This window comes from Mastigoproctus giganteus, chromosome 1 (genome assembly GCF_048544385.1).
Source record: "Mastigoproctus giganteus isolate SK-2022 chromosome 1, ASM4854438v1, whole genome shotgun sequence".
NCBI lineage: Eukaryota > Metazoa > Arthropoda > Arachnida > Uropygi > Thelyphonidae > Mastigoproctus > Mastigoproctus giganteus.
The window spans coordinates 162,092,003-162,105,733 of NC_143575.1; the positions used below are offsets into that span (position 1 = coordinate 162,092,003).

General features: G+C 38.6%; 1 protein-coding gene across 2 annotated transcripts in view; it reads right to left on the minus strand.

Annotated features, from left to right (window-relative positions):
* Positions 1-13,731, minus strand: part of LOC150091227 (glycine receptor subunit alpha-3-like) — a 103,629-nt gene that overhangs the window by 12,108 nt on the left and 77,790 nt on the right. For both annotated transcript variants that reach the window (XM_090382914.1, XM_090382921.1), the window contains one exon: positions 525-754. In XM_090382914.1, coding sequence (XP_090239040.1) covers positions 525-754 — 230 coding nt within the window. The remainder of the gene's footprint in view (positions 1-524; positions 755-13,731) is intronic.

The following is a 13,731-nucleotide window of genomic DNA, read 5'->3' on the forward strand; positions in this document are numbered from 1 at the left end:
CTCACTGTTCTAAACAATTCCACAACAAGGGATCATAAATTAAAATTACAGGGTTGAGATTTAGATTAGATTGTAGGAAGTTTTCTTTTAGCAGGAAGTCACTGATTGCTGGAACAAGTTGCCCTCGCAGGTAGTTAAGGCTGATAATTTGAATTCAAAGGTCAACTGGATAGTTACCTATATGAGGAAGGAAACATAATTTGTTTTCTTATCTACTTCTTTTTTTTCCCTTTGCCAGTGCAGCAAAAGCTTGTGGCTTGCTTGCACTATATGGCGAATACTATTACTACTATTAGATTTCGTTTAATTACGAGCTGCAATTTTACATACACCACAAGCAAAAAGTCAGATAATATTAAAATGGTTTTTTTTTTTTACAATTTAAATAATATTCAGATTATATAATTAACAATGCACCAGTCTTCTGGTCAGTTTAGTTTAGTTTAGTTGGGTTTCGTTTCAGAATTAAATAACGATGATATAATACTATAATATTCTCAACGTATGTTAATAGAGACAAATACCTCATACTGAAGAGAATCTCTCCTTGAGGAGATATCTTGATCAGCTTGTTAGGAACCGTGACCATGTGGAAATTCGCTTCTTTCACATTCCGGAAAAATAAATCGGGTTTCCATATTTTCGCTATTATGTCTTCCCCATTCAGTGTAACGGTGTGGTTGATACCATGCGAAGCCAGTTGAAGGCGCTCGTCCACCCAAGACTGACGGAGATAGATATCCATTATGAAATCCTGTAAAATTCACAGGCTATAATCAGCAAATAATAATGTTCTTGTTTATACTTCGGTCAGAGGAGGTTACATAATGTAAACTCCTTTAAAAAAAAAAAAAAAAACTCCTAATGTAATGTAAATTACATTAATTATTTTGACAATGAATGCGAATAAAATCATTAACTGTATTTAGCAGTTACGTAAGCTTGAACCACGGTCCACTCATAGCGCGCGCGCGTGCTTTTGCCCCCCTGATAGGCTTGTAATTTTATGCTGTACAGTTTTAATGTGGTAATTTTTAAAGTTTATTAATACAAATTTTAATTAATAAAATACTACTGATTTTATCTTTTGTTATTTACAACTGGTGGTTAAAAACAACACCGTAACAAAGTGGGAGAGAGAGAGAGAGAGAGAGAGAGAGAGAGAGAGAGAGAGAGAGGTTTATCGGTGCAAAAGGGGAGCACCGAAACAAGTAGAGACACATTACTTATTAATTTGCACATCCCCATAAAATTTCATACGTGCTGTGTGTAAAAAAATTTATACTAATTACAGTTGATAGAATAGAGTTGGATCCGTGTTTGGATTCTAACAATTCAATCCAACTTCACTTTCGGGATCCTCTCTCAGGCTTTTAGACTCTCTTCAAAAGAGGACAATTAGATTAATAAAGACTCATCTCTTACAGAAATAGCTCCATTCTCTCTCTCTCTCTCTCTCTCTCTCTCTCTCTCTCTCTCTCTCTCTCTCTCTCTCTCTTAGATATTTAATTCGTGATTTTCTTTAGATATTCCCATGAAAAATGTTCTTCCGAATTGGATTTTCTAATTCTATCGATGTTTATTAATTTTATTTTGTGTTTTATTCCAAAGCAGTCCGATCATGCCTCTACCAGTCGACATCCATTCGCTCTCCAATTCCAAACTTAAAACCAAATTTTCCTTGTTTATCTATTTTACTTCTGTTGTTTAGGACAACTTTCCTTCACACGTATTTCCTAAAAAAGTATACGTAACTACAGAAATTCATCTTCTTGTACCTTTCGTTTTTAGGTTTTTAATAAAAAATAATAATTTTAAAAAATCTGTGTGGGAACCTGATTGAGGTGTTTAAGGCGATTAATAGCTTTGAAAACTTGATGGAGGCGTATTTTTTCTGTCTGGTATAATTCATACAAGATGAAGTGAAATGAAATGGATAGACAACTGCAGACCGGATGTAAGAAATATGTCGTTAGCCAAAGAGTAATCACCTCTTAGTGTTATTTGTCCGATTATGTGGACTACAGAGTTTGGGAGTCGGGCACCTCAGAAGTAACATGATTGAGGTTTATAAGGCACTGAGAGGGATTAGTAAATTGAATGAAGGTGGAATTCTCACTGTTCTAAAGATTTTCAGAAATAAGGATTGCAAATTCAAACGAGGTTTGAGGTTTAAAAGATTGTGGGAAGTTTTTTTTAGCCAACGAGTCGTTCATAGCTGGAACAAGTTGCCCTCGCAGGTAGTTGAGGCTAACAGTTTGAATAAATTCAGAGGTCTACTGGATACTTACCTGTGTGAGGAGGAAAGTATATAATTTGTGTTCTCTTATCTATTTTTTTTTGTCGGTTTTTTTTTTTTTTTTCGCTAGTGCAGAAAAAGGCTGTCGCTTCCTTGCACTATATGCCGAATACTATTACTATTAATTAAATTGAATGTAGAATGTTAGAAAGTTACCACAGAGGCTTATAGAAGCAGAGTTTATCCGGATTTGAACAGTGATTAGATAAAATGTTTTCCTAGTTTTATATTTTATCCTTGTTTTTTATTTTTTATTTTATTTTTGTTTAGATGATACATAGTCGTTGCTTTCTCACATTCATTCTGCATTGTAATATTAGTATTAAAATGCAAAATGAACTTCTTTACATTAAACTACTCTGACCATGTAGTCGTCCCGGAATATAAGCAGAAAATTTATTTATTTAGTTGCCATGGTATTGCACTACTTTTAAACAAACAGCATTGCTTAAAGGTTCATTTGCTATTCATTTAAAGGATCAGGTACTATTATATCATCCTTTTTACTGAACTTATGGTCCATCATCAGATATCTGGCGGGCTCTAGTAACAATTTCCTGATAAAGTAGTGTTAAACAGGTATTCGATATGGGTTGCTATGTGGTATGTGAGGTAAGAAATGTTAAGAATTAAACATTTTGAAAAGGTCAAAATTGGCTTTTAAAGTTTTCAATCGCATTTGAGGATGAAATAGGCCTTTTAACGTTTTCAATCGCATTTGAGAAATAGCCACGAACGGTTGAATGACGATGAGTTCTGTATATACAAGTTTGACGCGAGGAATGCAGTGGCATGACAATAGGGTGTCACGGGAAGGAAAATGCAAAGAAATTGCAAACACAGTGAAATTTCACCATGGTTCCATCTACTTTTATGTAAGCACTGGGAGAAAGGTGCTGTTAATCTGTTACTGTTCAGTCGTTTGTTATCTCACGAGAATTTCACCTCTTATTTTATCTATATTTATATTATATATACAGTGGCGGACAAAAAATTTGCATCACTTCTGAATTTGCAAATAATGTGTTTTTCGCTGCATTGTGTGTTGTAGAAATGTTCGAAATGCATTGGTTAGATGGGATATATATCTCTGTGAATGAAATAAAGTAAACAAAATAAATATTAAATGTATTTTGTGCTTCCCACTCAGGGCCGATCTAGGCTACAAAAGCCTGGGAGCAAAACCAGTGTCGAGACTTCTTATCTTGATTCCAATGAAGTTCTATATCTGTTTCTATATTCTACACTGGTGTTCAAAGAAAGTGTGCATCACCCCTTAAAATTGTAATTGTCGTCTGAATAACGTAAGTATATGGCAATATTTCTTACAGATTGCATCAGATAAGATCGACACGCGTAGGTGATGGCGTAATATTGCATCAGCTGTTACTTTTAGCTATATAAGCACGCCCTGCAAGAGTTGCAGTCATTCTTGCGTGTGTCAGGATGGCGAGTTACGTGCAGTTGACGACACGAAGAAAGAATGCTATTTTTGCATTACGTGAAGAAGGATGTTCTTCCCGTCATATTGCTTATAGAGTGTCTTGTAATCAGTCGACAGTGAGCAGATTTCTTTCCAAACTCAAGAATGTTGGTTCTGCTGATAAGAAAAAAGGAACCGGACGCAAACCAGTCTCTACGCCAAAACAGGACCGCGTTTTGAAGCGCTTATGCCTTAAAAACTGTAAAACTTCTTCGTCTGAGCTGAAAAGAGAATGGGAATAACAAACATACAGGAGTGATAGCAAGTTCAGTAACAGTCAGAAGACGCCTCTTCAAAAATGGACTTGTAGCCCGTCGTCCTAATAAGAAGCCCCCTCACCAAAAAATGAAAAAGGCCCGATTAATTTGGTGTAAGGAGCATGTCAAATGGACCCCCGTGCAGTGAAAGTCAGTTATTTTCTCGGATGAGAAGAAATTCAACCTGCATGGCTCTAATGGGAGACAAACGATTTGCCGTAGACGTGATGAAGAATACCATCCAGACTGTATGGTGTCTACATTGAAATTCCCTACCAGCCAAATGATATGGGGGTGCATTTCGTATCGCGGAGTACGTCACCTGCAATTTATAAAAGGTTCCGTAAATGCCAATGAATACCTGGCTATATTAGAAGGCAAATTGCTGCCAACCATTAGAGACCATTTCAACCTGCTATGTAACTGCATCTTTCAGGACGACGCTGCTCCTTGTCATCGGGAGAAAAGTGTAAGTAGACACTTCTGTAGTTACTTTAGCTTCATTTCTGCATTACAGGTTCGACAGTAATGTGTTTACATTTGTTATAGGTGAAAAAAATGGTTGGAAGAACCGTCCATTACAACTGTTAGCTGGCCAGGAAACAGCCCGGACCTGAATCCTATAGTATAGAGAACTGTTGGCATCGTGTGGAATCTGCAGTTGCCAGAAAGAAACCAAAGACCCTCGTGAACTTCAGGAAGCCATAATTCATGTTTGGAACCGCGAACTATCAGTTGATTATCTTCAGAAATTGATCTTGTTAATGCCTCGACCGTGTTCTGCTGTCATCAGGGTCAGGGGCGGTTCAACTAAATATTAGTTCGGACCTGGTGAACTTTTCATTTTGTTTTCCATTTAAAATGATAAACTGAAGCAAACTGAGGGCGTCTGATAATATTTCAGCCATAATTGTGTTTACGAAAACTGTTGTATAAAGGTTGCAAATGCTCATTTTGGAATATTTTGAGAGCACCTGTCAAATTTACTTAGCTTTACCTTAATTATTAATAAATATCTTTTGTTTATATTTCTATTTGTGACGGTAGTCATTGCATAGCGAAAAAAGGTTAGAAATGTGAAATTCCTAGGTGATGCACTTTCTTTGAACACCAGTGTATACATATACACACACTACCCCCCTCCCTCCACTTTAAATAGTTCCTCACAGCTACTGCATTCCCCAAAAGGCCGGCACTGCTCTCATTTGTACACTCAGTAATAAATCTATGCAAAATAATGCTCAGACACATCGATGTCTTTAATAATTTACTTCCTTCCATCCCTCTGTTCAGGAACGCTCTTTGAAAGCGAATAACTCAAAGGCTAAACAATCTTTTTACCTCATTCCCTTTTCAATAGCTCTTATTTAGCAGTAAAATTGAGGGAAAAAAAAAAACAATTTGCAGTAAAATTTTCCAACCGATTTTCAAAATTTACGTTATTTTATTTTTTTAATTTTTAGAAAATAGAAATTACCAGGAGAAATTGCTTCTCACAAACGTTGCCGACAAACTAAAGAACGAAAGAAACGATATAGAGCTCGACAGAGTGATGAAATAAGAAGAAACGAGGCTGAAAGTAAAGCACACAAGCGAAGGAATGCAAGATAGGAAGAAAGAGATAGATGACGTGAGCTTGATAGAGAAAGATTTGAAAATAGAGTAGGTGGCTAACGAAACTGGTGAGCAAAATCAAATTTGACTTCAACGTAATGCTGAAAGGCATGTACGAGCAAGAGCGAATCGAAGAACAGCCCAACAAGAAGTGTCTTCCATAGTTGACAACAATTATCAAATTGCATTTTTAGTCACTTTATTACACGAGTCCGTCCACACGAGCAGCGAAGAGAGCCGAGGAAGAGGTTTTGTAATTAATTACTTCGGTATTAATTAATCTTTACTTCTCTGAAACGGTTTCAGCGAAATATTCGCCACGGGCATTCCAGTTATATAATACACGAGTATGAAGGAAGCCGTTAAGTTTAATAATGTGCTTCTTTCCATTATGAATGATATACTGGGTTACTGAAAGTACCTTTCAATTTCATTTAAAGTGGTTAGCGCCTCCACTCAACACATTATTTGTTAATACATCATAATTTGAAAAACAGCTCCGCCATATCGGAACCAAAAAAACAGGGAATAAAAGAGAAGTGACACCATTTTTTCAATGTGACATATTACTAAGACTTATGAAGTTATTTCCCGCACACAGACACGCGCACACGATGCGCATTAAAACATGACGGACGACTTAATAACGTACTGGGTCTCTTATGCGCCAATAAAACTGATATCTTGTTACAGGCATGAAAAGTAAGTTTACTTTATAGATTTTGGGGTGCTGAACAAGGAAATAATTGTTGAAATATTGCAATTATTACTGCAATAAATTTCAAAAAATATTGCAATTATTATTGCAAATAATGTTGCAATATTAAGCAACATTATTGCTTAATATTGCTTCATTAAGCAATAATGCTTAAAATGGCAGAATGGCTCCAGTTTTCGAGAAAAGTAGTTTTTTTTATATTTATACAAGGTATTTTTTAATTATATGGCAGTAAGATGTAGCTACGAACATTCCTGTATCACGGAACCTTTCCGCCTTTCATTTGTGCTTCGGGAGCATCCCTTTTCACTAACCAACAATAATCAGCTAACATGGCCGCACTCCATTTGCTTTTGTATTTTTGTTCCATCGCTGCGATGTCTTGTTGATGGAAGCGCTCACCATGTTCGTCGCTGACGGCACCACAGTTTGGCGGAAGAAATCTAGGTGTGAGTGCAAGGAATGCATCTTCAATTAACTGTCGCGTCCCAGTTTTTCGTAAGAAGTAACAAGATCTTCCACAAGCTGCCCGTAGTTGCCGGCTTTAACATTTCCTAGAAATTCAGTGGAAACATTTTAAAAGGCTTTCCAGGCTGATTTCTCGCCATCGAACTGTTCGTCTTTGAAAAATTACCTTATTTGTGCACCAATGAAAACGCCTGCTTTGATCTTCTCTGTACTAAGTCTTGGGAATTTCTCTTGCAAGTATGTGAATGCAGGATCGTTCACTTCCAAAGTCTTCACGAAATTTTTCATGAGTCTCAATTTGATGTGGTGTGGTGGAAGCAAAACTTTATTTGGCTCTACCAGCGGTTCAAATGCTGCGTTCTTCATTCCAGGTGTTAATGATTTTCGTTGAGGCCAACTCCCCTTCTCATAGTACATATCCCAGGCACGACTGTACCACTCGCAGAGAAAGCAACAATACTTAGTGTAACCTTTTTGTAGTCTTAATAAACGGCGATTATCTTTAAATCACCACATATCTGCCACTCATACTTCTGATAGTGTACAACTAAGAGGATGTTCTCCATGTTTGCGTATGTATTTTTTGTGGACGGCATACTCAACAGGTATTGAAGGCAGCATATTTCCATTGTGTAATAACACAGCCTAAAGGCTAACTTTAGAAGCGTCTATAAATTGTTGCCATTATTCGGGAACGTACCTCGCATTTATTGCTGCCATTAGACCATCAATCTCCTTACAAACATTGAGTTCACCTTCTGTTTGATAGAATTTATCATAGTCTTTATTTCGAGTATGAAATGTTGTCACTTTCATAGAACGACCTAGACGTTTCCACTGTTGTAGCCTCAAGGCCAAAAGCCCTGCCTTATTCTTTATCAGTTCGAGATTCCCGATGAGGCCATTAAGCTCACTTTCTGTGATCTTATGTAATTCAGAAGGATAAAGGTTTGGACAAAAGTGTGAATCCCTTGACGAAGACGGCTGCTGTACTTCTCCGTGTATATCAGGCTGATGTTCATCAGTGTCTTCATCTTCAGAGTGTACAGAAAAACGGTAGATGGTTCAGGAACAGGTATTACTTCACCGTGGGCACTGGACGAATTGCAGATGGTATATCACCTGGGATGTTGGTCTCACTTTTCAGCCTCACTTTGCCAGGATGAGGCAGAAGACGTACGCTGCTCTTTGGGCAGTGCGTCAAGAACTCGTTGGTGTGCATCAGCCAGCGCTGCTTGTTCGGCACATCCTGAGGTGTATTTCGCCGATTCCTCTCTATGCTTCAGAAATTTGGTCATCTGCCCCTGCCTCATACCTACAAAAGTATCTCAGTTTAGAGTACTGGTTGCTTAGATGGATGAACAGGGTGGTAGGCCACCCCCTAACTATCTCCAGATCTATCCTACAAGCAAATCTGGGCACCACTCCCTGGAGACATATCATCATGACAAAAATGTCTTCACGCTCGCACGGCTTCTAACGAGGCGAATTGATGCTCCATCGGTATCCACATTAATCTCTGGCCCGAGGAGAGAAAGGGGGGAGCACCCCGACTCCTGTCTTCCTCTACGTCTTACGCTGTCAAACATTGATTCCCTGAGGAACATGTTTCCAGCCAATTGTCTTCGGATCTTCAATAAATTTAGGATCCACCCTGATAGGTTCTGTGAAGACAAGCCCTACAGGAAGGAAATCCTGAAGAACTGCTACCAGATTATGAAATTATAATACTCACCTGCTCCTGGATATGACAGACTGTTTGTTTTTTTTTGTTTTTTTTTTATATTACTGTATATCTTGTATATTATTGTATATTTAATCCTGTAAATGTCTCGGGTCGAGCACGCATGTACTCTTGTTTATTGTGCATGTGTTCCTCGCACCTTAGTCTGTAAATATTTACACCCTTCTGGCACAGAGCCGTCCCAGGGTGACCCAAGGTTTTTGGGAAATAAACTGATTTAATAAATAAATAAAATATTTGGGTACGTCACTGTCCACTTTTTGTTCATTGTTATTCCTTTTCTAATAAGAGGCACCACACAGAAGTAACAGTCTGTGACGTGATTTGTTGGCTCCCTCCATATCATGGGCACTGCACATAAAACGTCCCTTTCGATTCACCAACGCGTTGAGTTTTGATGAACAGGTAGTGCAGCGTATGTGTGGAGCCCAGTTCTTCTCCTGGTCGCCTACTTTACACCCAAAGTACAAGAAGCAGGCCCTTTTTTATGGTTCGATTTAAGGGACGCTTTCTTGAAGCTAACGTGACTTCTCCACATAACTAATAGAAGTCATCCGGACTATTCATACAATTATTAATCTTACACGACACAAATACTAGGCAAAAAGTAGGAATCTCACAGAGAACAACCGTTAACTGAGAACAAATCACCCAGTACCTATTCGTATTCAAGGATTACCGCAACAGAGTTGAAGAGGCATTTGAGGCGACACCAACTTATCATGATGCAGAGCGAGGCGACAGTTGCCGATCACGTGATAAGTCGTGGTACTGAAACTGCAGCGTTGCCATGCATTTTGCCCAGAGCCGTAGTTGATAATGTAGAGTAACTTGCTAATATGAGATCCCAACTGTAATTCCAAAACAAAAGCCAGTCGACAAATTTTTATGTAGTTTTGTTTTCGTGTTCGGCTGCATAAAATTAGTCAAGATTGGGTATTTCGTTTTCATAACATTTTACAAAATAATGAGAGGAATTACCTCGATATATGCACGTAGGACTGTTCTTTACTAAAATTCTCCTTGAATTAAAGGAATTTTAAAATAATAAATGACTTATAATGCTCGGAGGCAAAACATTAGTGATTCAATGCGCCCGGAATCCGTCGCTCGAGAGCTCTAAACCAGTCACCAAAACACATCAGAACTCCAACGAATTTGTCAAAGAGTAAGAGAAGACATTGTGTCTACAAAAAAAAAAAAAAAAATAAATAAATAAATAAAATATATATATATACTGTATATATATATATTTTTTCACTTTCCTTATCAACTTGTACTCTGCATTTACATTAGTATGTAGTGAGGTGACGTCCAGAGAAGATAACAGATCATTGTCTTTTAAACTATTAAAAAGTGCATTAGAATTTTTTTATATCGAAGTTTATAGCTTGTCTAAATGGTTTTACTATATTATATAGATGAGTGGCTAAGGACGAGAAAGCTGAACGTTTTGTATGACGCAATTGGACGGACGGGATAGTTTGCCTTATGTGGCTTAATTTGACCAAAAAGTGTTCGAATGTTATATGTTCCGGCTTTTAAACCTTTGAGTTGGGCCATTGAAATGTAATCCTTCTTCCGGTATAAAGTCAACGATTTGTTATTTTGGTTCACCAGATTCGGAAACAAGTCTGAGCTAATTTCTTAATAAGTAGAAGTCAGAAATCACGGTATTTAATTTGTCTATGTAATCTATTTTATTTGAGATAGCGAGATCCGGATTCATGAAATATAAATCGCTGGTTTCGAAAAAACCCCTTTCACTGGCAACACGCATGAAGTTTGTAAGGTGTGGCCACTACTTCTATATGGAGTTGAAACATGGACACGCAGGACTTCAGCGGCGAAGAGAGTGGTGTCCTTCGAGATGTGGATGTATAGAAGAATGCTGGACAAAGCGGATGACACATGAACAAGTGTTAGAAATTATAGGACATAATCGGCAAATGATGAACACAGTGAAAAGACGAAAGGTAAAATACTTGGGACACATCATGAGAGGAAGCAAATACGAGTTGTTGCCGGTGGCCCTGGAGGGAACGATGGTGGGGAAGAGGAGTTGGCCGACGAAAAACCCCATGGAGGCAAAATATGTAAATTGTAAAGTGTATTTAGTGTCAAACGGCATCATGGGTTTCTCCCATCTCCGCGTTGCTTTCATTGTAGGCGTACCAGTTCACTGGGAAGGCTAGAGATTTAAAAGTGTATGGATATTGTATGAGTGTAGTGTTGTGTATCGTTGTTCTTCTGGCCATTTAGCCGCTAGACTGCTGGAGCCGAACGTTGCCCACACTTGGCCCCGTGGAGGCAAACTAGGTACAGTATTGAGAAATTATTTACTCTGGCAGGCCCTGCCAACTAGTTTTCTGAGATTTCAGTGCTTGGGCCGACGGAAAAAAAAATATATATATATAGGGGATGATGGACGCTAGAATCTAGTTAAGCCGAAATTGTTCACGTATGCGGTGAGAATTTGGACACTTTTAAAAATTTTTCATTGAATCTCATGGATGTAAAGTGTGTTTAGGGTCAAGCGGCACCAGGGGTTTCCCCCATCTCCGAGTAGTTTACATTGTCAGCTGATACTGTACACTGTAAAGGCCAGAGATTTAAAAGTGTGTGGATCTTGGGGTGTGTAATGGATGGATAACATCAAGAGATTGGCGGGACTAGGATTTGAACAACTTGTCAGACGGGCTGAAGATATAAAATAGTTAAAAAAAAAGTTATCGCCGACCTCTGAACTCAGAGATGGCACTGAAATAAGAAGAAGAATATATTTTATCAACTAATACGACAGTGTCCCCTTTGTCAGCACTTTGTATAATTATGTCATTATTTCTTTTGAGGTCATATAACGCAGAAAGTTTGTTCTTATTAAGTTTTGGTGGGGCGCGGAATTTTTGGATTGTTAACCACCTGGTTTACCAGCTGGATGATTATGTCTTTTTGTGCCATATTTCGAAGACCGAATTTGACGTCTGTCACTAACTGTTTCTTGGGGAAAGTACTTGGAGGTAAACTGCAATTTAATCCCTTTGATAGAAAGGCTTGGTTTTGAGTCAAATTAAGTGAAGAGAGGTTGTTTACATATGGATGGTCTAGTGTGGACTGAGATCTAAAGGGATGTTCATTATAGATACTATGCAAGTCACCAAATTTCTGAGAAATTACGTAAGTTTGTTGCGGTGTCGGTTTATGATTTTTGTTGCTAAAGCCTCAAGGCGGAAATTAATAGAGGTCTTTAAATGAAATCAAATCATTGGAGTGTAAATATTTAAAATAAATAAATTTTCTATTTATACTCCGGGACGACCAAACGATCAGAGAAGTTCACAAGATAGACAGAATACAAGAAACAGCACCGTATTCACCAGTCACGGGCTTGAATCCCGGTCACTCAAGGCACGTGTACTTATGCACCCACGTGCCTGACCACTAGGCTATTTCTTTGATCTGTTGCCTAGTTTTCTAACTTCATGAAGACATTGTCGTTTCTTTGAATAACCTGATTTCAACGCGTTTCATTATAACGCTAATTTCATTTTTTTTGTTCTAAAAATTCTAAATTCTAAAAAATTGTATCTGCAAGCAGTTCCAGTGTTCCCCGCAAAACCGCCGCTGTGAAGAAGCAAAATCTGCCAAGGCCAGATGAAGGTGTGAGTAATGTTGGTATCGTGAATAGAGTGTTGTGTTCTTACTTAGCTGAGTGATTAGCGCAGTATACGTAGCGAGTGATCAACATGAGAGTGCAGCAGCACACGCATTTGAGCTCACGTGACTGTTGAATACGATTAATGGTTGTATTCTTGTCAAAATGATTAGTTATGAATTCCTCTCACCTGTGTGGACGTGCTGGAGTATAAACAGAACATCATTCACGGTGTACTGAATTATTCACAGAGTTGCTGTAATTCCAGCAGACCTTAGCCCAACTGCAGCCACTAGACATTTCAATTAACAAATCCTTTAAAGCATTCATACATGAAGAGTATATGGGGCGCTATGTTCACTATATATATTAGGTATGTCTGAAAAGTTTTAGGACTGCATTCATAAAATATCGAAATCTCAAGAAAAAATTTATTACCATTTAGCCTTCAAAGTACATTCCTCGTAATGCAATACATACACCCCTTTGCACAGCCGTACAGCTTTTGGATGGCTCTGTGGAACTGATCTTGGGGAACCCTGTTAACCTGCCCCCCTTCGGTGACGCTGGTAGAGTTTCTCTGAAATGCTGTCAAAAAATTTTCGCTTCAGGTAGGATTTAACTTTGGGGAACAGAAAATAATCAGCAAGTACGAAATCCGGCGAAATGGGGGATGGTGAAGCACTGTAACGCCCTTCCATGCGAGAAACTGCTTGTTGTTGTTATTTGATTTTTAGGAGCATTAGCAACTAAGGCCATATTGCTCCGGGATATGCGGTGGTCATTTCGTGACCTTTCCGCATCCTTCGTATTTGGTGGTGACGGGCTCGAACCCCGGTCTAATCAAGAAGCGTGTGCTACGCACTGCTGCTCCTTCCCACCTGGCTACGGAGGCGCACTAGAGAAACTGCTTGAATGGTCGTGTTGTGTGAAGGGGCATTGTCGTGAAGCAAGAGCCACTCACCTGACTCGGCCGCGTCTGGCCTAACACGGTGAATTCTTTCAACAGTCTGTCCATCGCTCCTCTATAAAATTCGATGTTGATTGTCTGTCCTTCCAGTACAAATTCTTTGTGTACAACTTGTTGCCAATCGAAAAAAAAAAAAAAAAAAAAATCACCAACATTATTTTGGTTCGATACTTTTAGAACCTGAGTTTCTTCGTCCTCAGCAAATTGTCTCCAATCCATTCAGCTAATCGCCTTTTTTTGTCTCGGTTCGTACGCAAAAAAACACGATTCATCACCAGTTATGATTAAAAAAAAAAAAATAGAATAGATCACTGCCTGCCATCTCAATCAAATCTCGACACGCAGCATCTCGTTCCTCCTTCTGTTCCGCAATCAGTCCATGCGGTAAAAAGTACAAACCACTTTTACGGTATCCTTGCTGATGCGAAGCTGGTCTGTTATCATTCGGAAGCACAGGGAACGATCACCCATTAACAACTGCATAGCTTTTTCGATGGTCGAGTTCGTACGAGACTGGGTGGGA